General features: G+C 46.9%; 3 protein-coding genes across 8 annotated transcripts in view; 2 read left to right on the top strand and 1 right to left on the bottom strand.

Annotated features, from left to right (window-relative positions):
- Nucleotides 1–199: 199 nt before the first annotated feature.
- Nucleotides 200–14,088, bottom strand: elavl1a (ELAV like RNA binding protein 1a). Of its 6 annotated transcripts, none has more exons than XM_017725477.2 (7): nt 14,012–14,088; nt 11,086–11,145; nt 5,849–6,026; nt 4,143–4,246; nt 3,486–3,639; nt 2,506–2,731; nt 200–1,560 (listed from the first exon to the last, which is right to left on the bottom strand). In XM_017725477.2, the coding sequence occupies exons 2-7, from the start codon at nt 11,119–11,121 to the stop codon at nt 1,236–1,238; spliced, it is 1,023 nt and encodes a 340-aa protein (XP_017580966.1). In that variant the 5' UTR covers nt 11,122–11,145; nt 14,012–14,088; the 3' UTR covers nt 200–1,235. The 6 variants fall into 6 exon arrangements, with proteins under 6 accessions (XP_017580966.1, XP_017580963.1, XP_017580962.1 ...); XM_017725474.2 differs by lacking the exon at nt 14,012–14,088 and adding an exon at nt 13,615–13,741 and having other exon boundaries at nt 11,086–11,314; XM_017725473.2 differs by lacking the exon at nt 14,012–14,088 and adding an exon at nt 13,615–13,734.
- Nucleotides 14,089–14,197: 109 nt separating this feature from the next.
- On the top strand, nt 14,198–23,585 carry pex19 (peroxisomal biogenesis factor 19). The gene is made up of 8 exons (XM_017725480.2): nt 14,198–14,341; nt 14,598–14,692; nt 15,463–15,625; nt 15,995–16,080; nt 17,270–17,440; nt 17,924–18,082; nt 19,090–19,134; nt 20,452–23,585. Exons 1-8 carry the CDS (start codon nt 14,287–14,289, stop codon nt 20,536–20,538), a joined length of 861 nt encoding a protein of 286 aa, XP_017580969.1. The 5' UTR covers nt 14,198–14,286; the 3' UTR covers nt 20,539–23,585.
- Nucleotides 23,586–24,793: 1,208 nt separating this feature from the next.
- copa (COPI coat complex subunit alpha) overlaps nt 24,794–25,354 on the top strand; it is a 23,987-nt gene continuing 23,426 nt past the window's right edge. The window contains exon 1 of the mRNA XM_017725481.2: nt 24,794–25,031. Coding sequence (XP_017580970.1) covers nt 24,992–25,031 — 40 coding nt within the window. The 5' untranslated portion in view covers nt 24,794–24,991. The remainder of the gene's footprint in view (nt 25,032–25,354) is intronic.

The following is a 25,354-nucleotide window of genomic DNA, read 5'->3' as shown; positions in this document are numbered from 1 at the left end:
AGCGAACGTTCTTGCCGAGGTTTTGCCTTCGTGCCGCCCAAAACGGCTGAATAAGCTTAAATTCAGCGTGTTTATCTGCGACTCAGACCAGCCAAACCAGGCACGGACCTCCCTCCAGTCCTAAGACCCCCAATAGAAAACGAATTAAAACAAATCATAAAACCAACTCGATAACGAAAAAAACCAAACAAAACTAAACTTTCAGCAAAACAAAAGAAAATTTAATGATTGTGAAATGCCAAGTGAAACAATCAAAACAATCAAAACAAAGGAAACATCAAAGCAAAGAACAAAAAGGAACGAAAGAAAGAAAAAAAAAAGACAAATCACAAGGCAGTCTTCAGAAGTATATGGATTAATAAAAACAACCAACTTTCATCTATCCACCCTAAACTGCACGGAAAAGAAAAACAAAAAGGGAAAAAAGAACAAAGTAAATAAAGTTTCTTCTAAAGAAAATCAAAATGTGGAGAAACAAACCAAAGCTTACAGAAGAGACTGCTGAAGCTGAAATGTGAGTAATCTGAACACAGACGTTTTGTCAGTACCGGCTAATCAGGAAAGCGTTTCGCTTTGTTGGGGGGGCCGCGCTGAACCCCGCGGCCCGCCCGTCTCGCTTTAGGTGGGGTTAAACCTTCTCTTTGGTCCTTTTCAGTCTTTATCAGGCGGTCCCTTTCAGACTAATCACAGAGCATTAAACACGTTCCCCTCGGTCACACGCTCGAACTCTGCTTACAGACGCTCCGCTTTTCCGACGGCTTCGGAAAACCGCAGTCCGACCGTAAGCACAACCAAAAACAACGAAAAACAAAGTGCTCCAGGGGTCAAGTGGGGTCAGACGGGGTTTGAGGAGCAGAGGGTGGAAAAAAATAAGGCAACTTAAATATCGAATACTGCGAGAAACTGTAACATGCTTCTGTACGGGGGGCTGAACTAAAGTCCTGCCAGTCTGACCAGCATCTCACACATTAGCTTCAGCATCAAATGCAGAACTGGTGTAAATGTGTTTTGAGATGCTCCCCGAAATATCTAGAACATTTACAGCACAGCTCGAATTACTCAAAGAAAAGAAAAAGGTTCTCTGTCCAACGGGACGCTTAGTGACGCCGCGCGTGAAGTGGAAACGTTTAGCGTAAAGTGGATTAAACTACAAAAATATCAGTATTAACTCTCGGACCTGCGCCACCGCCCTCGGGCGCGGTGCGGGCGCGGAGCTCTGGCCGTTCTAGCGCCCTCTACTTGTGCGTCTTGCTGGTTTTGAAGGAGACCTGCAGGATTTTGTCGCCGAGGCGGTAGCCGTTCAGGCTGGCGATGGCCATGGCCGCCTCCTCGTAGTTTGTCATGGTGACGAAGCCGAAGCCTTTGCACTTGTTGGTGTTGAAGTCGCGGATGACCTTGACGTTGGTGACGGCGCCGAAGGGCCCGAACATCTGCCACAGGATGCCCTCGTCTGTGTCCTGGCTCAGGTTGTAGATGAAGATGCACCAGCCGGACGTGGAGCTGCTCGCCACGTTCACGCCGGACACGCTGCTCATGTGGTCCACGCCCATCGGGGAAAACCTGCAGGGGGCGACAGAGTGCGGTTAAAAACCGACTCTCAAACGGGAAAGCGGTCAACGTTAGCGGCAAAATGCTACGGCTCATTTACGCTACAGATTATCGAGAACATCATTATCGAGAACGTCACGGCTCCATCACGCGTTCTCTCAGCATCCGCGTATCCAGTGATCCACGCTGTGGGTTTCAGTCATGAAACAACGCAGATCTGCTCCTAAATCCTGTATCAGCAGGAAAGGCCTGAGCTCTGTACAGCTGCTACTTCTGTACACTAGGAGGCGCTGGCTGTCCTACTTTCAAAAGCGGAAAGTAAAGAAGTTTATACTGTAGCTAAGCAGAGTTAGCACAGTTAGCTAGCTGCCTTCAGTTAGCACAGTTAGCTAGCTGCTTTCAGTTAGCAGACTTGGCTGGTTTCGGTTGGCTTGTTTCGGTTGGCGAGAGCTGGCCGGTTTCGGTTGGCGAGAGCTGGCCGGTTTCGGTTGGCGAGAGCTGGCCGGTTTCGGTTGGCTTGTTTCGGTTGGCGAGAGCTGGCCGGTTTCGGTTGGCGGGTTTCGGTTGGCGAGAGCTGGCCGGTTTCGGTTGGCGAGAGTTGGCCAGGCATTTGCCATTTCTGGCTAGTTTGAGTGATTTATGGACATGAAACCAGTTAAACTGAAGCCTCAGTTCTCAGCTACTAAAATATCAGTTAATGTTTGTTATTAAAAGTTATTTACAGTTCTAATGTTTTGATGTGAATCCCTGTGGCATTTCAGTAAAACTCCAGACGAGCTGTTTGATCTCTGTGTTCGATCTGCTGTTCAGGAACTCCTGATGCTGAAAGCCCTCGTTACTGAGCGATGACGAGAGTCGGGCTACAATCCGATTTTTGGACGCATTGCATTGTTTATTAAGCAGCCTCAGTGAATCAGAGCTGAGCTCCTGAGCAGGTGCAGTGCAGGTGTGCTGTACCTGAACCTCTGGGCCTGGTGGTGGACTGGCCCCCCGAAGCGGCGGGACTGGGCGTGGTAGATCTGGGAGATGATCTGGGTGCCCTTCACCTGGTTGGGGTTTGCTGCGAACTTGACCGTGATGGGCTCTGTGGCTCCTGGGGGCTTCTGTCCGTTCAGGTCTTTGATGGCGTCCTCAGCCTCTGCACGCTTGTCGAAGCGGATGAACGCCACACCTCGAGACAGTCCTGACACGAGGCAGAACCTCAAGTTAAACCACCAAACACCACCCAGATATTAAAAGGCACAGGTCAGAAAAACAACCCAGCTCTGTCTAATCAATCCCGACTGATCAGCCAGGACAGGTTCACATCTTTAGGCTTAGCGCTTCAATCCCGTTTACAGAGTTGGAAACCACACAATCAGGTCTGTTAGAGACTTAAAAAGGGGAACGCCCAAATTTTAACATTTCCAGCATAATTAAATGGTTATGCTGTAATCAGAGCTGATTGTGTGAAACGCTCTGTTCTAGATAAACTCACAGAGTCAGAGCCATTCCCAGTGGTCGTGATGGGAACCAGACGTCCCTCTAAAAGCTCCTCACAGAAAGTTCCTACATGAACTGGTTCTGAATTCACTGCCTGATGACTGAGACGCAGTTTTTGAGAGTTTAGAGAACTTCCACTCCATTCATGGGGGAGGGAGACATGCAGGGCGCTGTGCGGCAAAATAGTCCCCAAAGAAAACTCATTATTCCAGATTTTCCACTATTTTCCATCAGCAACATTCCATATAAACTCAGAAGACTCGTGTAGGTTCTCTGGTGGTTCTGGATGGTAAATAAAGTGTCTATATCTGTGTTGTAGTCATGGCAACGCCTGGTTCCCATCACCACCACTGTAAAGACATCTGACCCGTTTCACTCTAAACCCTCTGAATGACTACTTACACCTCACACACTGAGTTTTGTGGGAACGCTAGAAAAATCGGAATTCCGATCACCTGTGGCCTTATCGACGAGCACACGCGAGTTGATGATTCGGCCGTAACGTGTAAACATGTCCTCCACGTCCTTCTGCGTCATGGTCTTAGGCAGCCCACTAATATAGAGGTTAGCATCCTTAATGGAGTCAGAACTGGGCCTGGCGTAGGAAACCTGCAGGGAAGAACATCATTTAGAAGAGAAAAACCGCCTGAAAAACAAAATCCAGTTAAATTTGAAAAAACAACCTACATCTGATCAGAAATGAAGACATGAGCCTAAATGCATTACAAATAAAAATATACAGGGCGAATTTCTGAGCACCAAACTCAATTTAATCCAACACATCTACAAATAATACATTTACACAAATAAATATACAAAATCAATCCAAATTAAAAGTAGTTACTGGAGAAGATCTGCAGCCCAAAGTCAGAAAATTTATATTTTAATTGAAATAACACCAGGATAAAAGAACAAAACAGTAAGTAAATGTGGCTGCTCTGTTTTAACATTTAGAAAACTTAACAGTTCTCACTTTTAAAGTGAAGCCAAACAACTGCAGATAAAGACAGAGGGTGTTAAAAAGGCCACATCCTGTAAACTAGATGCTCTGAAGATGATACACAAGTGCAGAGAAAATGGCACTGTACACAGGAACACCTCGGTGACGTTACCTTGATAGTTTTAGACTGTAGCCTCAGGCCATTGAGTGTACTGATTGCTCTTTCTGCATCACTAGGGTTAAGATAGTTAACAAATCCGTACCCTAAACTGTGGCCTAGAGAAAAAAAAGGAAAACAATAAAATAAAAACAAAAAAAGAAACTTGCAACGTTCCAAATACAAAGAAAAAACAAAAACAAACAAACATTTGAATAGCAGAAAGTCAAACAAACAAATGAAGTTCAGCTAAGAACGAAGGTGGCGGGTGAAAAAATCATTAATTAAAACCTTAAAAACCCTTAATTCCCTCAGTTCAGTGAAGCGGTGTGCGGTAAGCCGTGGGCGGTACAGCGGCCCAAATACTGAGGACGCGATCTCTATAAACCGGATCGGATCGTCAGCGCAGCGCTCGGAGGAACAGCATCTGTACGGTTAACGGACACCTAACCCTAACCGTCGGCAGCAGGCGGCTCTTTTACTGCCATCACGGCTCCACAGCTGAATCAGATCAGTAGGTAATAATAAAATAATCCTGGCTGGTCACCATAGCAACACAGACAACAGTCTCGCCCAGCTAGTAGCTAGGAAACGGCAAAGAGAGAGATTTAAGACTGACATCGATAATTTGGAGACGAACGGACTGATTAGTGTTTATAATCAGTCCAGCAGGTTTTCTGATACGTTTAATCTGCAACGAGAAACTCAAACACTAAAAAGTCACAAAGCTGATGTCGGTTTCTTGTTCAGCATCTTGTTCGAATTGTCTCGTTCCACCTTAAATACTGCAGGAATTTCAGCTAAAAAAACCCACAGGACGTATGCAAGAGTGCAAGCTGCTCCAATTAAAAGGGAACTCCACCAATTTCCCAAAATTTCTGCGTAATTAAGCGGTTAAGATGTAAACAGAGCGGCTCTGACCGCCCTGAATCCCTCCGTTTACCCCTCACACACTGAGTTATGGGGGAAATTTGGAAAAATGGGTGGACATCTCCTCTAAGCTGGAACAGAAAATCAAAAGATGATTGAATATGTAGCCGAACTCAGCCTCGTAGACAGGAAACTTCCGATGCTACTAAAACGTTTTTAAAGCACACACACAAACTGTGATCTACACCAAAAGTGCCGATAATTAATCCAAATGTTCGGCTGTGCCGCCCACTACCACACCTCAGGTTCACTGAGAAAAATTAGGAGGCGAATAAAAAAAAAATACGGCAGGAAAAACAGCAGCATCAGCTTTTCCTTCCTTTTTGGAGGCCTAATCTCAAACTAGAGTGGATGGAGTGATTTAATCCCACAAAACCGATGATGAACACACCAAATTTGAACCAAAACGCAGGATGAAATAATCATTTCTCTCCATCATCTGCGAGCAAAATCATCTCAAAACTAGTCAATATTTCTCCTCATGGCATGCCAGACATTACAAGCCTAGTCGAGCTCATTTCTGGAGCACTTTCAACCAAATTGAAGTCCTAACTGGCAGCTAATTGTATTTACTTGAAGAAATAAGGCTTTTAATTGCTACATTAATGAGCATCATGACCTGCCAGTGGTTCTAAATTAAGCAGAAAAGGTGCAGAAATGTCTTCTAATGATCTCACAGTGAGGATTATTCGCTATACTGACTACATTCAAGAGGGTCTCACTCGCCAGGACGTGATCTTGGGTGCGTTTAAGCGCCGAGGCGCTCGAGTTCCTTAGCGGCGAATACTTACCTGCTACTTTGTCGCGGATGAGCTTCGCGGACTCCACCTCGCCGATGCTGCTGAAGAGGCTGTGCAGCTCATCCTGGCTCATGTTCTGGGGTAAGTAATTTACTATAAGGTTGGTTTTAGAGTCTTTCGGCTCGTCCACCATGTGATCTTCATAACCGTTCGACATGTCATAGACCTCCTGAAAGGGTCGGGCAGAAAAACACAACAGCATCAATGCTGATGGATCTGAAACGGGCACAGAACCACAGACGCAGCATCTATACAGTCAGGTTAAACGATCTTAACTTGAGACGCTTTGCTCGTATTTTAAGACTATGTAGCTTAATTCTAGACATTTTTACCTGTTTTAAGTCATTTTCCATCCACTACACTGGCAACACAGTGAGAATTTTACTTAATAAAATTACTGAAACAAGCAAACAGGTTTAGACTAAGCTTATTTCATCTTACACCAGTCTTAACAGGAGAAATATTAGAGTTATGACTAGATTTAAGATTTTACTTGACAAAATACCATTTTGTGCCACGCAGATTATAAACAAAAAACAGCATCTTACTAAAACGTAGTCCATAACCAGATATTCCTCGATTTGAGAGGACGTTAAGATCAGTCCACCTGTATTTATATATATTTGTTTAATTTAAGTCATTCAGTCCAGTGAAAGGGTCTTTTTTGCATTGGACAGATGGTTTTACTTGTGAGAAATGTAGTGATGTCTTTATTCCAAGAGATGAGGCTTAAATCGTCGGCCAAAGCAACAAGAGACTCTCACGAGACAGAATTACTTAAAACTGGTAAAAATAAATTAAATAATCTTAATATTCTTACAAAAAAAAACTCAAGAAATATTAGATATGTTGACCAGACTTGACGTCGCTCAGACGCCGTTTTGTGCAGTGTGGTGGGATTCATGCACAACAGAAGTACAGCAGGGTTTTATCTGAGGAAACGCTCCTCCACAGCGGCGTTCAGGAGCGAAGCGGCTCTAAACGTCGTTCAGACGGGCCCTCAGAACAGGTTTAGACCGACTATCTGCGTGATGAGCGTTTCTGAGCTGGTGATGTGCGAGTCTGTAACATACAGGCAACTCAGCGAAACCGGGTTTTATGGTTTTATATGGCTCGTATTGGACAGATGTTTTTCAGCTGTTAAGGACGTGAACAGAAAGTCGGCTTCAGCGCCAACTAGGCCGACAGCGCTGCTCTGAAACACGAATAAAGTGGGTCAAAAGGAACGTTTATCTGTTCTATTGTGTGTAAACCTGCCTACTCACTCGTTCTAACGTGAAAAAGAACCCTCTTTAAAATCTACAGCATTTACAGTACTCTCTCCATCAACCGGAAGAACCTTTTCACCATGCAGAGAACCATTTAAACATGCAAAAGGCTCTCCGAGTGTTCAAGGTTCTATATAGAACGTGTCAGGGTCCAGTCCTCGTGGGTCAAAACTCCGCAGACTTCATGAAATGCACCAGATTCAGGTCATCAGATGATTAGCAAGACTTTCATGAACTGAATTCAGAGAGTCAGGTGAGGGTAAACGCTGATCTCCACAGCACTTTGGCCAGGAAGGTTCCCAGCTTGACAGACCCGATTTAGAACCACTTTTACTGAAGAACTTCTGCAGAAACATCTTTAAGAGTGTAGCTTCATGGATCCAAGGCTTTTGATTTGTTGCCTCCCGATCGCGTTTCAGACCAATCAGATTTTATCAAACGTTAGATTTTTTTTCTCCTGACTCTAGTAAAGCAGTGATCTCCAAACTGGTCCAACCCTGGAGATCTACCTTCCTGCGAAATCTAGCTCCAACCACAATCTGCCACACCTGCTCCAGCTGATCGTCCGCAGTAGCTCCTGATTGGTTGGATCAGATGCGTCCCTGTTGGGTAACGGGAGGCGCAGCACATTACACACAGGACTGAACGAAGCTCTGCAGCAAGGCAGGTCTCTAGCAACCACTGGTGACCACTGGAGTATACTGGTCAGTGATTCAATCTGAACTGACCCCTCCAACAGCCAATGAAAACTGAAGTAGGTCAAGTAAGAAAAGACAGCAAAGAAAGAAAAATGGCGAAAAGACCAAACAGGCCGCTACAAACTCGTAAGCAAGTCTTCTGAACGCTGAACAGTAAAGTATGGTGTTCCGCAGGGCTCCGTTTTAGGGCCCCTACAGTTCTTCCTTTATTTACCGCCCACACCGAATCACCACTGGGAATTCTTTTAGCCTAGACTAAGCCTTAAACTGACAGCTCTGTTCGACTCTGTAGCTGCTCGTTAAGCTAACACTCAGATCCATTCAGAGCAGAGCTGTTAGCATGTTAGCTAAGCTAATCAGCTCCTCCTAGTTAGCCGCACTGACCTTTATCAGCTGTTAGTCAGACGGTTAGACGTTTATTATGGGATGGCTTGAAAACTACACTGCGTTCATTTATTTGCTGAACATTTACATTTAAAAAATGATTATTTTCGATTATTTTGAACTAAATGTAGGATGAAACGTCTGTTTGACTTCCTGTCTGTTTGACCCCGCCCCTCCAAGCGTCTTGAAATTAGCTGTGTTCTGAACATGAAGTCAGGCGTTAAAGCTCACCTTAAACAGCCCATAACGGTCTACGTCCGCTGCACAGATGAAAAGACTGGACTAACTCATATTTCTGTGATATTTTTAGAGGCGCTGCAAAATTCAAACGCTCAAATATCATACAGCTCTAAAAACGTCTACATTTCCAGACCTGAACGTGTACACAACATATACAACATACACACAACATACTAATCACGCACAAAAACACACAGACCAAAACCCGCACACACAAGGCTAAGGGCTACTTCTATGGAAAACGGCTATTCATTCAGTAAAATAACATTTATTGTTAAATGAAACTTTTTTTAAACAACGTGCTTCTCTGAGCGCATCGTCAGCACCTCAAAATAACTATCACAGGACATACATTACATACGTATATATATATATATATATATATATATATATATATATATATATATACACACACACACATACAAAATAACCATAAACAGTCTAAAAACCTTTTCATGATTAAAGGGTTCTGTCCATCATGAAATAGTTCTTCAGATTGATGGGGAACGTGCTGTGTTTCTATTTAGAACCAAAGAGATTTTCTATTGTTACAAGCTTGACACAAACAGCAGAACCCTTTTCAAAAAGGTACTATACAGAACCACCTTCAGCACATTCCCCTCCAATTTGAAGACCATAACGATGCAAAGAACCTTTAATCAAGCAGGTGTTCATGGTTCTACATAGAACCATTTTCTTTACTGGAGAACCCTTTGAGAACCATCATTTTTAAGGGTGTACAACATCCCATTTCCACACAGCTCCTCAGGAATGTGAGGTCAGGTTCAGACCCTGGTGGTCAGTCTAAGCGTTCTGGGGTCTGAAAGTGGCCCATTCAGGCCAGAAGAGAGGCCTTATTGTGTTCTCCAAAGGGAGAGACTCTCAGCGCCGGAACAAGCGGCAATTATCAGAACCTCTGACTGAGAGGTGGAGATCAAATCCGCCCAGCGAGGAACCTCTTCTGATCTGACCTGCTCACCCAAGCCTGCTAGAACGTCCTCACATACCTACGAAGGCCATTAAGAACAAGTTATTCCCTTTGTTATCAGGGCTTTGGCCGCTTTTACACCACAGACTACAGACTGACTCGACTTGACTCGCTTTTGGTACCAGCTACTTTGTTTTCAACTGCAGACATAGCGCCCACTCAACGTAGCTGGCTGTCATAACGACGCCAAAACTGCCGAGACACATGATGTTCAGAAGTTAGACGTGTTCACAGATTCTCTCCAACCAATCAGCAGCCTGCAGCTCACCTTTGGGTATCGGCTCAGCTCGCTCAGAACCTCGATGAAGGTGATGCCAAAAAAGCACCAGGTACCAAAAACCAAAACAGTACAGAGCGAGTCAAGCGCCCGTTTTCACACAGGAGCTCGTTTCCGGACCCAGGCCCACTTAAACCCAGGACGGGTCCAGAGAACCCATCTCTGCTCCTCCTGAAATCGGAGGTCTTTGTTTCACTTCCAGAACTCCGCGGTCCGCTGCACGTGTGATATCTCTCCGCTCCCAGCACCACGTGTGGGGCGGCACGACTGCCTCATTCTGTAGCGTGACTCCTTCGACCTCACGTTCTACAACGGCGGGGAGACGACGGCTGTAGTCGACGGAGGAGACGGGAAGTTCTCTCGCACGAACGAGATGTTCTGATGTGTTTACTGGACCCAGACGGGTCAGACTCTGGGGTTCTGCACTAAAATACCTACAATTCATTCATTTGTACCGTATATGAGGGCCGTTCACTGCTCCAGTTCCCCGTCGCGCGACTGCCTATAAACGAGCTTATAAATGTTTACGTACAGGCGAAAATTCCCAACAACACACGCGACGCTGTGAACTGAACTGTGGTCGTTATTAAACTCGCTGGTTCCATTTTTGCTTTCGTTGCTGAAAAATTTTCAGGTCGTTACGGGGAAATTCCGCTGACTTCCCGAAGGTTCTACATAATTCAGTGGCTGGAGCACAAAGAAAGCTGAAGATGGAAAATAGTTCTTCAGGGACTATTCCGCCTCACAGGGCATCCCTCCGTTTAACACCCTGTAAAAACGAGTGTCTCATCAAAGGAGATGATCTTAAATGGCCAATAATTCCGCTGGAATATTACAGACGTTTTCCAGACGTTTGTTCCTCGTTTTTCTATCCAGAACCACCAGAGAACCTACACGAGTCTTCTGAGCTTATATGGAATGTTGATGGTGGAAAACAGTGGAAAATCTGGAATAATGAGTTTTCTTTGGGGACTATTTTGCCGCACAGCGCCCTGCATGTCTCCCTCCACCATGAATGGAGTTGAAGTTCTCTAAACTCTCATAAAACAGCGTCTCAGTCATCAGGCAGTGAATTCAGAACCAGCTCATGTAGGAACTTTCTGTAGGAGCTTTTAGAGGGACGTCTGGTTCCCATCACCACCACTGGGAACGGTTCTGACTCGGTCAGTTTATCTAGAACAGAGCGTTTCACACCAAACCGCTCGGTTTACATCTTAACCTCTTAATTAATGAGGAATTTTGGGAAATGGGTGGAGCTCCCCTCTCCATGATGAAGCGGGCCTGTAGCGAAGCGGTCAGGGAAATCTGCGAGCGTGTACTCAGGTGTGTACAGGTGCAGCACTGGGTCCCTAGTAGACACAAGTTCTACTCACTTTTAAGCATCTAATGTGTCCCCTTCTGACTGCCATGAAGAGCCGTCACAGATCCCGACTCTGAAGACACCGAAAACAAAATAAGGTAATAAAAATACACGCTGATTTAAAAAAAACAAAAGAGGGAGGCGGGGAAGGCAAACAGGCAGGTTTTGGGGTTCAAAGTAAAGTGAATTAAACAAACTGAACGAAAACAAACGAGAAAAGATGAGCCGCCTTCCGACTTTACCTGTGGAAAGAACATAACAGCCGTCAGCCGGTCAGACTGGGACAGTCTCAGCGTGTATTTTTAACACCTCACTTTGACCGCGCGAGCGTTCGTACTGCCCCCACGAGCTCCAACAGACTGACCCCGGCCTACGCCGACAGGGCGGCTGCCCTGCACACGCGCGCTTCATACGCGTTATTACACGCTAATAAGACTGCCTGCATGTACAGCGCCACCAAGTCACACGTCTAAACGAACACGACGCCTCAATTTACCGCCGCGCGACTGAGAACACGCTACAGACACCAGCGGCAGGACACGACGCACCACAGAACAGACTTCTAGAACATTCTTTAGATTTCCTGATGAGGAATCTCACATTTAACGAGCCACGTTATTAAAGCCCACGACGATCATAATCCATCCTCATCGTGACAACGTGTCAAGTTCTAGACTCAGAATGCCTAATTAGTGGGTACCTGCACGCCAACTGGACAATGTGTGTCTGCGTTCTGGAACGAAACTCCTAGCTAGTACATACGCACGTTCCACAGCCGGAATGCTTAGCTAGCATACGCCCGCGTTCCACCTAGAAAGCTCGGAGAACGTTCACTAGCTATCGTGTATTTGAGCCCCCTAAGTCACTTTGCGTATAGACCCCTGTAGTCATGACGTCAAGACCCTATTAGGAGCGCCGGGTCGGAGCTTCAATTCTCTATGGGCCAGAATGAATAGGGTTTTCGGGAAGTCATCTCTAGCGCCCCCTGTGTTTAATAAAAACGTTCCGGACCAGATTCGACTGGTCCTGGGAACATTCCTCTCTCGAACACCACTGGATCCTCTGAGTCACAAGGTCGTTAAAGAGCTGTAATACCAACAACTTAAGTGGTGCGGCGGTCACGTTCTGAACTGCTGTGCTATTTAAGGTGGAACGGAGAATTCCACCAAGCAGCCGGAGAAAAAGAAGCTTCAGTTTCATGGAGGGTTGAAAGGCCTGATATGAGGAGGTTTCTCCGATTCCGCTGAGCGGCTGAGTGACATCATCTTATTTTGCTGCTTCTCAGAAGCGACCGGTCAGCGTTCGGTCTCGTCTGCTAACGTATGTAATGACTAGTCACAGCTGCCGCACCATTTAAGGTGGAACGGGCTCATTCAAACAAAAAGCTGCGAAAATAGAAGCTGAACTCCGCTTCATAGCTTTGACGCTGGCGGTGTTTCTGTCGAGGAGAAAACACCCCACCCACAGGTTTTATTTACAGTATACCTGTAATTATGAGGAACAGCAGAACATTTTGATAAGACAGCACAGCTCGTCCAAGAACCGGCTCAGCCCACCTTAATGACAACAAACTGACGCGCAGCAGCTCCAGCTGCACGTAACAGTATTAGTATTACAGCTCTTTAACTCAGAGGATCCAGTGATATTCGGGAGAAAAACGTACCCAGAACACAATGTGTCGGGTTCTGAACACCATTACTGAACACAGGGGGGGCGCTAGAGGCCATTTCTCGAAAACCCTGGTCATTCCGGCCCATACAGAATCGAAGCTCAGACCCCGGAATTCCTAATATGGGCATGACAAGGACTACAGAATGACGCAGGACTACTGCGAACTGTGCGTGCTCACGTTCTAGACTCAGAATGCTTAGCTAGTGTGCACTCACTTCCTAACTTGGCGTGTACTTGTATTCTGGCGCTAGAACGCCTGAAAATTGTGTACTAAGTGTTCTAGACCTAGAACACAGATAGTTTGCACTCACTCACGTTCTAACTACCTTAGCTAGTGCGTTTTGGCTTCCTCGCAGTAGAACGCTTAACCTAGTTAGCGCGCACTCGGGTTCTAAGTGGAACGCTTAGCTAGTTCCCACAGTTCCGGCCTCCCACTGAATGAACGCTGGGCTAGCTCGAGTCCAGCGGGCGGACGGTTGGTTCTCTCCGCGCGGCTAAAGGGCTCTAGGTTAGCTAGAACTCGAGTGTGACTATTGGGACGCAGCCACTCCTCCGCGTCGGTGTGATATCGACTCGCCGACGTTCGTAGCGGAGCCGCGGGTCCCCAGCGCGGAGTTTCAGCTCGTCTTCGCCCCGTTTAGCCGAGCTGAGCTAACCTGCGGCTCCCCGGCCGCTCGGCGCTCTGACCCGCAGACCGCGGTGCTGATTTTCGGGGCGATCCGCCGGCCCGCGGCCCGTGTTCCGGCTGCGTTCAAACTCGAGCGCGCCGCCTGCGGCCTCCGACACATGGCGTTCGCTCAACGGTGCTAGACTCGAGCAAACTCGCGGGAAAGCCGTGTTTACGCGGGGACGGAGGTGCAGGGCCGCTTACCAGGTTCTCCGCCGCTCCGCCGGGTTCGCGTCCGCGCCGATCAGCGTTTTATTCGCGGTCAGGAGCTCCACGCGCGCCGATCGCAGCACAACGGCAGCCTAGGAAGAACGCAGTGCCACGCCCACCCATGCACAGACTCCGCCCGTGCGCGGGTGATTCGACGCCTTTTCTGTCACTCAACAAGAAGTCCCGCCCCCTCAAAGCCGCTGACCAATCCTACCTTGGCGACTGTTGCTACCTTCCTCGCTGAGTGGCGAGCTAACGCGCTAGCTTAGCTGGTTTTCCGTGAAAACTATGGTCGCATCCGCGGCTCTGCTGCACCAAAAACACTTTAAAGCGTTTTAATGTCTCATTAAATCAAACCTGTGCTCTAAAAACTACCAAATAAACCGCTCACCTGGCCGGTGAAGTTGGTTTATTGGGGGTGTTGGGAATGTTTCGGGATGCTCACTGTTCCGGGAATGGCGGGACTCTTCCACAGTGAAGTGTTTCAGCCCGTTTAAACTGACTGCGCTCAGATGCTCCATACCAACCCATTCACTCTGGCCTCGCCGAGGAGCGCCACCTAGCGCCCGAGAAGCCCGGGAGGCGCTGGGAGTGGCGGATCTCCTCTCTGCGGGTTCTCTGCCTTCAGCTCCCACGTCACGTCCGCCCCGAGCTGCAGCGGGCGAGATGGCGGAGCGGCAGGCCGCGGGCGCGGACGCGGAGCTGGACGAGCTGTTGGACAGTAAGGTTTGAGATCTGAGATGCGCTTCCTGCTGGAGTGTTTAGTGTCGTTACTCACTTAACTGCTGCATCATTTAAGGTGGACCGGGAAAATTCCAGTAGGAGGCCGCTTTCAGCCTCTAAACACACCTTAAACCCGCTTGTAGACGCTGTGCTGTTACATTCCTCTCCAGCTGCTGCTCACGGCTGAGGTCAGTGGGTCACACCTGGACGCACACCTGTGACAGGTACTCACTCCGTCTCTCTCCCCGCCTCAGGTGCCCTCGATGACTTTGAGAAGACCAGCGTCCCTCGTGCGGCGCCTGAAGCCGCTGCGGCCTCCTGCGCAGAAGCACAAAGTTCTGGGTCAAAGGTGAGCATCACACCTGTCCTCGCGCTGGGGTGAAGGTGTCAGTGAGCCTGTGCTGCTGCAGCCTCGGCTCTTCTGGGAGGCTTTACTAGATGTTGAGCATCGCTCAGATACCATAGCAACGCTATCAACCGCCTGAAACGCTACTGGGACCACCGTGGGTGCCATAGCAACCTGCTGGAGACTGCCTAAAGCAGCCTAGCTACCACCACCACCCTGGAACGGCGACCACCTGGCCAATTCTAACCTCTGCAGTATTTAAATCCACACACCGGAAATAAATTATTTGACTTAAAAAACACGACCACTTGATCCGTCCTGTATACAGCGGTCAGCACTGACCGATCCCGTCTCCGTGCTGTGTGGTCAGTGCTGATTGATCCCGTCTCCGTGCTGCGGTCAGCGCTGACCGATCCAGTCTCCGTGCTGCATGGTCAGTGCTGACCGATCCTTTCTCCGTGCTGCGTGGTCAGTGCTGACCGATCCCGTCTCCGTGCTGTGTGGTCAGTGCTGACTGATCCCGTCTCTGTGCTGCGGTCAGCGCTGACCGATCCTTTCTCCGTGCTGCGTGGTCAGTGCTGACCGATCCCGTCTCCGTGCTGTGTGGTCAGCGCTGACCGATCCTTTCTCCGTGCTGCGTGGTCAGTGCTGACCGATCCCGTCTCCGTGCTGTGGTCAGCGCTGACCGCAGCACAGAGACCGGATCGGTCAGCGCTGACTGGCCCGGTCTGTGTGCGGCGGTCAGTTCTGACTGTGTGTCTGTTGATCCACAGCCGCCTCTCCTGGAGGACAGTCAGTTCTTCGAGTCTCTGTTCGAGGGCGAGATGGCGAACCAGGCGAAGGAGGAGTGGGAGAGAGCGATGGCCGAGCTGGCGCAGGAGGAGCCGGAGCTGCTGCAGCATTTCCAGAAACTCTCTGAGGCTGCGGGAAAAGTCGGTACGTCAGAACCAGAACTTTAGAATACAAACTAAAACCTGGCCAAACGGGACGTTTACAGGACGTTTACCAGGGAATTGAATCGGAACAAAGAACCAGCACATGTAGCCGGCTGGTTGTAGAGCAGAAATACGAGTACGGTCTGACTCACGCAGGCCTGGAGTTTCCCATCATCCGATTACTCCGATTTTCCGCAGTTATCGGATTGCTGAGTGCAGGTATACACGCTCATTTTATCACGATAGCGTCCTGAAGAGTACTGTGATGGGATTTCATCACTATAGTAACATTTCACGCGGTCCTGTTATTGCGCCCCCTGCTGTCTGCCTCAGGGCTGTGACTGCGTCTAACGTTGTTCACTGCTTTCAGGAACGGATCCAGCTTCACAGCAGGAGTTCACCTCCTGCCTGAAAGAGACGCTGAGCGGATTAGCCAAAAACGCAGACAACCTGCAGGTAGAGCACCTCGCCTCACGCAGCTGATTCCACAGTCACACAGGTTTAGTCGTGTGTGTGTGTGTGTGTGTGTGTGTGGCTGCTGTCGGGACAAAACCTCGTAACTCCATTTTGGTCGGTTTTTCAGCTTTTGATATAATTTGGAAACGTCTGTTGTTCTTTACATTGTGTGTAAATTTCATGTTGAACGGACCAAAAGAAACGACCCAGAGTGGCTCGGAAAGACGTCCGGTTCCATTGACTTCCATTAACAGTAAAGCAGGTTTTTCCATTTGGAGTTATGAGGCTTTGTTCTGACAGCAGCGACACGTATACAACGTTGATATATTTATATGTTTAGAAGATGAGAAGAAACACTTAAAGTTACTTTATAATTAACACCGGCTTTAATGAAGGAATGATGTTTATTGGCCAAGTTGGTTAAACCAGCTGCTGTTCTTCATATCCAGAACTGTTCCCGAGTGATTTTCACACAGCCACAGTAAAAATGTTCACATCCCTGATTAAATTACATGGCGTTGTCGTTTTACCTGTAAATAACGGAACACGTTCTCCATAGAGACACTCGAATATGACGTTCTCCTGCAAATTCTACTGTACACATTCCAATGATTGATTGATTTATTGATTGATTGATTGTCTGTCTATTTGATGCATTGATGAGATGAAAACAGAAGATTTGAAATCTGCCATAACTTCTGCACAAGCCACATTTTTTAAATTCATTTTTTTGCCCCATTACGTTAAATTCTGCACATTTACAGTAGCCGTACATTAAAATGCAGAAAATAAAAAAATATATAAATCAAAACTTTAGTTAAAAAATAAAAAGCTGACCGAAATGAAGCCCCACGCTCTTTGATGTGGCTGCAGTTTGAAGTGAATGTGCAGTAAAAGTGTCTTCATCAGATTCTGAGATACAGGGGATTTAAAAAAGTGGGCGTGGCCTTAAATCGTTGTAAGCTTTGAAGTTTCGGGAAGCGTTTTATGGTTTTGCTTCAACTGCCAAACCGGGAACGGCGAGCGTTCTCTTAATCCCCTGTGTTAAGTCAGAGAATAATCCCTGCAGCGGTATCGATTATCACAGTCTGATCACAGTTATTGATCAGTGAGGCCGAGAGCTGTTCTGTGGGCTCTGCTGGTTTGAGCGGTGGTGAGCGGTTGATGTTCTTCCCTCTGCGTACGTCAGGCTGCCGGACTGGCCGGAGACGATCTGGCTAAGACTCTGGAAGGGCTGGGATTGGAAGACGGTGAAGGAGCAGGGGACGATGGGAATATTCTGCCTATCATGCAGTCCATCATGCAGAACCTCCTGTCCAAGGATGTCCTCTACCCGTCCCTCAAAGAGATCACGGAGAAGGTCAGTGAGCCTGGTCACAGTGTGAGATGCGCTCTAGATCACAGACTCTTTATGGGTTCTATCTTCGGAACTTAAAGCCATAGTTTGGCAAAAAAATAAATAAATAAATAAAATGCATAACGCCCCTTTGTCTTTATCCCAAATGTACACCCTTAAAAAAGATGGTTCTTTAGTAATAACAGAGGGTCTGTTTAGAACCACTTCATACCTAATTGAAAATGGTTCTGTACGGCACCAGAAAGGGTTCTTCTATTGTTAGAACCCCTTTGTAAGAATAGCAGATCTCCATAAGTCTGGAGAACCATTTCGCCACGCAAAGAGCCATTTCAGCATGAAACAGTTCTATATAGAACTCCTGTTTGTGAACAGAACCGTTGCCTTTACTAAAGAACCCTTGAAGAATCATCTTTTCTTTATAGGACAGAAGCGGCTTTTCCTCCGTGTCTGTGTGGATCAGCTAACAGTGCTGTGTTTGTGTTCCAGTATCCTGAGTGGCTGAACAGTAACCGACAGTCTCTCCCGCCGGAGGAGCTCCACAGATACCAACAGCAGCACAGGATCATGGGAGAGATCTGCAGCCAGTTCGAGAGAGGCTCCGACGGAGAGAGCAGCTTTGAGAACATTCTGGAACTCATGCAGAAGGTAAATGAGTCTCCTGGAAGCTGCTGGAAGAAAATGTTTGTTTGTTTATTAATTTACTGTCGTTCTGTGTAGCAGTTTGGTGTAGTATCAATACTCACTGCTCGCTCTCCAGGCCTTACAGTCCATATATGGAAAATAACTGCAAAACAGCCTGGCTTATGTTTGTTTCTGTGATGTCAGGAAAAGCAGTTCATTTACATGTTTCCATCTATTCTGCCTGCTTCAGTTTAGCCCCGCCCATTCAGACTGAAGTTATAAGGAGTGTTTCAGCCAATACCGGTTTTTAAGATACAGTGCGGCCAATCAGAACAGCCCTCATTTACATATACCAGCTAACAGCTCCAGACTTAAACAGTAAATTAGCAGTGTGTTTTATCTCCAGTGAAAATCCAGTTTTAAAGGTCAGGATTAGTTTCTAATCTAGTTTCTAGATTAGATTAGTTTCTTCTCCTTCATCTCTGGCTAGTTCAGGTGTGTGAGATGGAGGATCAGCGCCACGCGACACATCAACAAATAGAAACAGGACGCCAGTATAAAACCACAGTGGGTCGGCGCTGTCGAATCACAGTAACGAGGGTCTGGTTTCGATTCCCCGGCCGGGTGACCGGGGTCCTCTCTGTGTGGAGTTTGCATGTTCTCCCCGTGTCTGCGTGGGTTTCCTCCGGGTTCTCCGGTTTCCTCCCGCAGTCCAAAGACATGCAGTCAGGCCAATTGGACGTGCTAAACTGCCCCTGGGCTTGAATGTGCGTCTGAATGTGTCTGTCTGTCTGCCCTGCGATGGACTGGCGACCTGTCCAGGGTGTATCCTGCCTTCTGCCCACTGACAGCTGGGCTAGGCTCCAGCCTGTTGCCTGCTGTGAGGGAAAATGATCCTGTAGAACTGAATTCCAGCTGCTTTTGACGCACATTCATGTAATAAGTGAACGTCAGGGGAAAACCTGACCTAAAGGGTTGGTTGTCTCTGTATTTGGTGTGTATTTTCTCTAAATCTCCGTTTTCCTGCTCAGCTGCAGGACCTGGGCCAGCCGCCGAAGGAGCTCGCCGGAGAGGCAGTGAGTATAGCACCTCCGTGGAAAAGTGTTGCTTTAAAGCTGCAGTTCAGTAAAAACACGAAACTTCATGTTTTCCCAAATGTTGTTGTTCAGCGAAGCCGTGCTCGGGGCCTGACGTCTGCTTCCCTGGGCTCCGAGGCTAATGTTAGTAAACTATGGTAATGTAGGCCAGCGACTGCAAGGCTAATGTAGCTAACCCGCAACGTTAATTTCCCATAGGCCAGAGACTGCAAGGCTAATGTAGCTAACCCGCAACATTCATTTCCCATAGGCCAGAGACTGCAAAGCTAATGTAGCTAACACGCAACGTTCATTTCCCATAGGCCAGAGACTGCAAAGCTAATGTAGCTAACACGCAACGTTCATTTCCCATAGGCCAGAGACTGCAAGGCTAATGTAGCTAACACGCAGTGTTGATTCAGCTCACAAAGCTGTTAGCTTGGTCCTGGAGCTCAAGGCTAATGTTGCTAATAAGTAATTAATATTATTAATAATAATAATAATAACAACGCAAACTGTTGGCATAAGAGCTTTGGGGCTAACGGTGTAAATATGCTTCAGCGCGGTGTTTAACCGGTTTATATTGCCGCGCCTCTCCGGCCCGTGTGATGTAAACCAGAACCCCATGAGCAGAACTCCATGGGAATTTCAGGAAAAATGTCCTTACAGTGTAAACATCTTAGCTTTTCACTGATTTCTGATTCTTTATATAGATTTTTTTATGAAGGACAGAGTTCAGATTTTTATCTTTTAGCTTTATATGGATTTTCTGTATAGTGCAGGCGATAAACTGAAAAACCTGGTTAAGCGCTTAACGTGAATTTCTCTTCTGGTTAGTTCTCTTTTCCTGAAGAGCCTTGCTGTCCCTGTGCTGCTGCAGCTGGGAATTTCCCCGCTGTGGGACTAATGAAGGATCATCTTATCTCAACATGTAGTGTTATGCTGGATTCGGTGCTCATCGAAAGCTTGTAAACTCCAGACGTTTAACTAGAAAATGTGACTAAACTCCGCTCAGGCGCTGCAAAGCTGAAGTGGCTGAAAGGTGCATGTTGTAAACAGCAGCTTTTCAGTGAGCAAGAAAAACTTTCTTAGGTGAAAATGTTTTTAAATCCAACTTTGCTTGTGACACTTATGAGGAATGTGTGTGAGACGTATATGATGTGTGTTTTTGTTCGTTTTTAGCATTAAGACTGAACTGAAACGTGTCTTGTCTGAATGTGATTATTATGATTATTATGATTATTGAGTTTTGTTCTTGGTGCTCTTTTGAATGCACTTCATCACTCTCAGGTACTGTCTTCCTGTGTATCTCCTCAGCCCCCCGGTTTGAACTTCGATCCCGAGTCTCTGCACCTCCCCGGTGGTCCGGGCGCAGCCGGAGCGGAGCAGTGTTCGGTGATGTGAGGGTCCCCAGGCTGCGCCATGCTGCTCTGAGCTCCTCCTGATTCAGGATGGAGCTGATGGAGTTTGTCTGAGTGAACGCCCACAAGAACTCCTGTAAAACACCACCACCACCACCTCCTCCTCCTCCTCTTCACTCTTCATCTCCTTCTGCCGCTCCAGAGTGGATCCTTAACCCGGTTTAATGCAGCTTTGGGTTCATTCCTGTGGGCTGCTATATTGATATTGATATTAATCAAATTTTGCACATTTGCACCTCGTAATGAGTCGAACGGCTAGAAATCCGTGCCTCTGCTGTAAATGACGGAGAATTAGAAAACCGCAGGAGGTGGATGGGTGGCAGTTCTGGCTGTAGACGTCTTAAAGGAGGAGTGTTGGATGAATAAATACAGCGACCGGTCAATTTAATAAGCTATAATTAAATTGCTATTGCTTTTATATATAATAATTCCATCTAATTCATCATGGAATTGTTGGGAACCTACTGAAATTTCTTTTTCAGATCTAATCAGTGACCGAAAAAAGGATTTTCTTAAACGCGCAAGACCTTGAGATGAGGGCAAAAGTCATCCTGAGCCCACCTGTGCCGTCATTAATGCAGAGGTGTCAAATTCAGGTCCAGAAAGTAAAAATCCTTCCCAGGATTTTGTTCCAACAGGCTGGATTCTCTAGTTAGATCACACCACCAGCAGAGCTGTCCAGCCTGTTGGAACAAAATCCTGGGAAGGACTTTTACTTTCTGGACCTGGATTTGACACCTCTGCATTAATGTATGCTTCCCCAGTCGGGTTGCACTGAGATTGTATGTGGGACGTGGTGTGTCCCCTGAAGGTGGGCGAGATGGATGAAGTTGGTCCATTTTTGCCTTCTAGCATCTTCTCAACCCGTTTACTAAAGCAGAGCAAGTGTCCACCTTAGAGGAGCATTTCCAGCCTGGCCTCGCCAGTTAGCCCCCACAGATGCAGCTCCACTGACTGAAATCACTCTTGTTGCTGACACAGGTGTCATGAGTTTAATAAAAAAGGTGAAAATATCTCAAAATATCTCCTCATTACTGAGAAGCTGCTCGCCAAAGTGCTGCTGTGTAAAGCTGCTAGCAAGCAGCTCAGGTAGCAGCTGCTAGCCAGCTAGCTAGCATCGTGTTCCCAGGTTGTGCCCGTCCCGTCCAGTCCCAGGGATTATTAGGGTTATTTTAGAGAAGGAGCTTCTGGATGAGGGTTAGTTGAGGGGAAAGTTCAGAAACAGCCAGTTTGCGTTCGTAGTTATTTTATTCAGCGATATTACGAACAGCGGCCCCGTCCCAATTCACTAAGATGCTAGATACTCGCTAACGGCTAGCTAGCCTGGCAGCTCACTCCCGCCCCTGTAGCCGGGAAGTCAAATCCCGGATTTGTGAATGTTTTCAGCTGGTTTGACGCTGAAAGGCCGCCGCTGCAGGAGCTCAGCGGGGTCTGATGACTTGCCCTGCGGGTTCCGGTTCTGCTGTGTAGTAGTGAAGAAGTTTAAAAGCTCGGTCTGATGTGCCAGACAGCCTTGTCCTCGCCAGCCCGAGCGCCTTGGAGCCGGAGCCGCTGTAATAAACAGATTTATTCCGTCTTTATTGATTCTCAGACCAAATGTTTCACTCATGTCTGTGTTTTCCCTCAGAAGTGCTGCTCATGTCAGCATCTCTGCGAGACGGTCCGGGAGCGCCAAGCTGGCTGGAGTGGATGTTCACGGTTTCTCTTACATGGAATAAGATGAAAGAAAACTGTTTTTTTTGGTCCATTCTTTATTGATTCGTCAATATTCTTCCGTTCTTTGTTTTTTGTCAGCACTGTGGGTTAAATCTGGGATTTCTAGTGTATCTTTACTGTTCCACTGGTCTCATTTCCCCTAGTAGCGTCTCCAAGACACGGACGTCTGAGACATTCAGATGATGTTCTTCTCGTTTTGTGCTTCCCTCTGTGGAGAATATTGAATTGTTCTTGGATGAATTCAGTCCTTGTGATTCTTTGTTTTGCCTAGGCCTGATTTGACTGGGAAATGGTTTCTATTCCAAGTGTGTTTTGAGTCAGTGGCCTGGTCTGTTCTTTGATAGAAAACGTGTGGAGAACCCGTGTTGTCTGATGGAGAACCCGTGTTGTCTGATGGAGAACAGATGCAACAAAAGGTTGGAAAATGCTTGAGTATTCCTTTAAAGTCTTCCTGATCCCATTATGGTCCTGTATTATGTTAAGTGCTCCCAACAAGCCTCCATAATAATAATAATAATAATAGTGTCATATTGTACAGGCGAATGTGCTCCAGTGTGTTGTGTTAACTTTCCCAAACATGACATTTAACTCCCGGAATACCTCAAATCAGTGGGCAGAGGTGTAAAATACGGTTAGGCTCTATTTCAAAAGAGTGAGCTTTTATTCTGAAAGCTGAGAGGGTGCAGAGTTTAATGGGTTTTGTTATGCATACACTCATAGATGGTTCTTCAAGCATTATTTAGTCCATAAAGGTTCTTTATGGAACCATAAACGCTCAAAGAACCATGTGCATGCTTAAATGGTTATTTGCATGGTCAGGTGGTTCTTCAGATTGATGGCGAATGTGTTGTACTTGGTTCTGTATAGAACCTTATTTTAAAAGGGGTTCAGCTATTATAAAGAACCACATACAATTCATTCTCCATCAGTCTGTAGAACCATTTCACCATGCAGAGAACCATATAACATGCAAGTGGTTCTTTGGGCCTTTGTGATTCTGTGGAGAACCACTGTTGTTACTGGAAACCCCTGAAGAAGCGTTTTTAGGAGCGCAGGCTGAACTCGTGCGTGAAGACATGAAGATATTTAGGTGGTTAATATGGATTATGGTTAGTATGGATTACGGTGAGAGACGAGCACATTAGACGAGCACTCAGGGGTTCATCGAACACCCAACACACTTAAACCAGTCGCACTGAATTCAGCCGCAAACTGCAAAGTCCCTCACAGTGAACACCTGCACCCGCCGTCGTCTACACACCGCGAACAAAGGACGGAATTACAGTGGAAGAAATAAAGAGAGAAAAGAGCTTGTGTTCCGTGTGGTCTTTGTGTTTCTGGTGTCTGAGATAAACAAGTGGAGCTTTTTCCTGAAAGAAGGGGAAAAAAAATGATCAAAATCCCCTGAACTCAATAATTCAGACAGGTGTCCACAGACTTTTGGCCAGATAGTGTGGTTCTAAAACTATTTAGCACAAAAACAACGATTGGTTTTGCCCTGCTCTCCTATGCTGAAGACAATGATTGTGTTTAGAACAATAAACAGTCTAAGAACCCTTTTCATGCTTAAGTGGTTCTGCAGACTGATGGAGAATATGTTGTATATGGTTCTACTGTAACAAGCCTGACAAAAACATTGCAGAACCCTTTGAAGAAGGTGGCTCTATAGAGCACCAAACAGGCCTCTTATGTTGTTATAGTCTCAAGCTTGTCATAGCAGAAGAACCCTTTTCAGAAAGGTTCCATATAGAACCATATACAGCATGTTCTCCATTAATCTGAAGAACCATTTTACAATAGAAATAGTCATGCTATTATTAATTAGAGCCCCTTAGTAGTTCCACAACAGGGAAATTTCACCTCCACATTTAACCCATCCGTGCAGTGAAACACCGCACACACACACACCGGAGCGGTGGGCAGCCCAATCCGCAGCGCCTGGGGAGCAGTTGGGGGTTAGGTGTCTAGGACACCTCAGTCATGGGCTGTCGGCTCTGGGGATCGAACCAGCAACCTTCCGGTCACAAGGCTGGTTCCCTGACCTCCAGCCCATGACTGCCCTCATGCGTTCTTTTGAGTGTTCATGGGTCTATATAGAACCATCTTAATAAAGGAGCCCTCGAAGAGCCGTGTTTTTAAGAGTGTAGTAAATATACGACTGAGGTACGATGATCATTACTGAGCGTTAAATGTTTGAACTCTCGTTTTCTGTATTTTCTAAATCTAGCAGTGAAAGATAATCAGCGTGTTCAGTACAAAGCGTAGGCAAATTAACTTTCTCAGCTTTATAATATGCACCTTTCCAGTCAGTGTTTCTGCTTCTGTTTTATTTTAAGACCTTGTTTTTATTTATTCTATGCGTGTGTGTTTAATTTGTCAAGTTATAAACAAGGCCCGAGACGGCTGCCTCAGTTTGGGACACAGCCCAGGGCTCTTCTACGGCCTCAGCAGCGCCGTCACTGTAGTTCGCAAGTTAGCAGTGCACTCCGTGGGGAGCCAGCGCTGTATTCGGGACGCGCCCCCCGCTGCTGCCTCTGACGTGGAGCTTCCACTGCTGGCGTTCGGAAGCGCCGAGCGTCGCTGGCGTTTGTGTAGACGTGTCAGCTGCGGAAGAGCCGCTCATTCGCTCCGCTCTTCATGAGAACAGCCGCTCTTCTGCGACATTAGCCGGTGTTTTAGAGTAACGGCGCGGTCTGTGTGCGTCTCTGTGTCCGGAGGAGATGTTGACCAAGTTCGAGACCAAGTCTGCTCGAGTGAAGGGTGAGTTATTATGACTGCCGCGGTTAGCACGCAGGCTAACGGGACCTCGCGACGCCTCAGAACCGCAGTTAAACACCCAGACGCGCCGTTACAGGTTTATTTACGGGTATATTAATCCGTATTTCCCGAATATGAGCTTTAACCCGCTGTTATAGGAGTTCAGTCCGCTTACAGAGACACCGCGGCCTGTTTGGAGTTAGCCGGTTAGCATTAGCACGAAGCTAACGGCTGTTTTTGGGTTCGAGCCTTTAGCGGTGTTGAACTGAAGGGAACGAGTTAAGCTCTTATAATCGAACTAGTTAGTAGTGTTGATCTAAAGGCAC

The sequence above is a fragment of the Pygocentrus nattereri genome, chromosome 2 (genome assembly GCF_015220715.1).
Source record: "Pygocentrus nattereri isolate fPygNat1 chromosome 2, fPygNat1.pri, whole genome shotgun sequence".
NCBI lineage: Eukaryota > Metazoa > Chordata > Actinopteri > Characiformes > Serrasalmidae > Pygocentrus > Pygocentrus nattereri.
The sequence above is the reverse complement of the archived record's forward strand: the minus strand, read 5'-3'. Positions and strand labels throughout refer to the sequence as shown.

Coding starts and splice junctions, on each gene's coding strand:
- elavl1a (XM_017725477.2), bottom strand. CDS start 11,121: ATGGCAGTCAGAAGGGGACACATTAGATGCTTAAAA. Junction 4,247..5,848: donor CATCCGCGACAAAGTAGCAG/GTAAGTATTCGC, acceptor TTTTTTCTCTAG/GCCACAGTTTAGGGTACGGA. Junction 2,732..3,485: donor GCTCGTCGATAAGGCCACAG/GTGATCGGAATT, acceptor GCCTCGTGTCAG/GACTGTCTCGAGGTGTGGCG.
- pex19 (XM_017725480.2), top strand. CDS start 14,287: ATGGCGGAGCGGCAGGCCGCGGGCGCGGACGCGGAGCTGGACGAGCTG. Junction 17,441..17,923: donor TCAAAGAGATCACGGAGAAG/GTCAGTGAGCCT, acceptor TTTGTGTTCCAG/TATCCTGAGTGGCTGAACAG. Junction 18,083..19,089: donor TTCTGGAACTCATGCAGAAG/GTAAATGAGTCT, acceptor TTTCCTGCTCAG/CTGCAGGACCTGGGCCAGCC.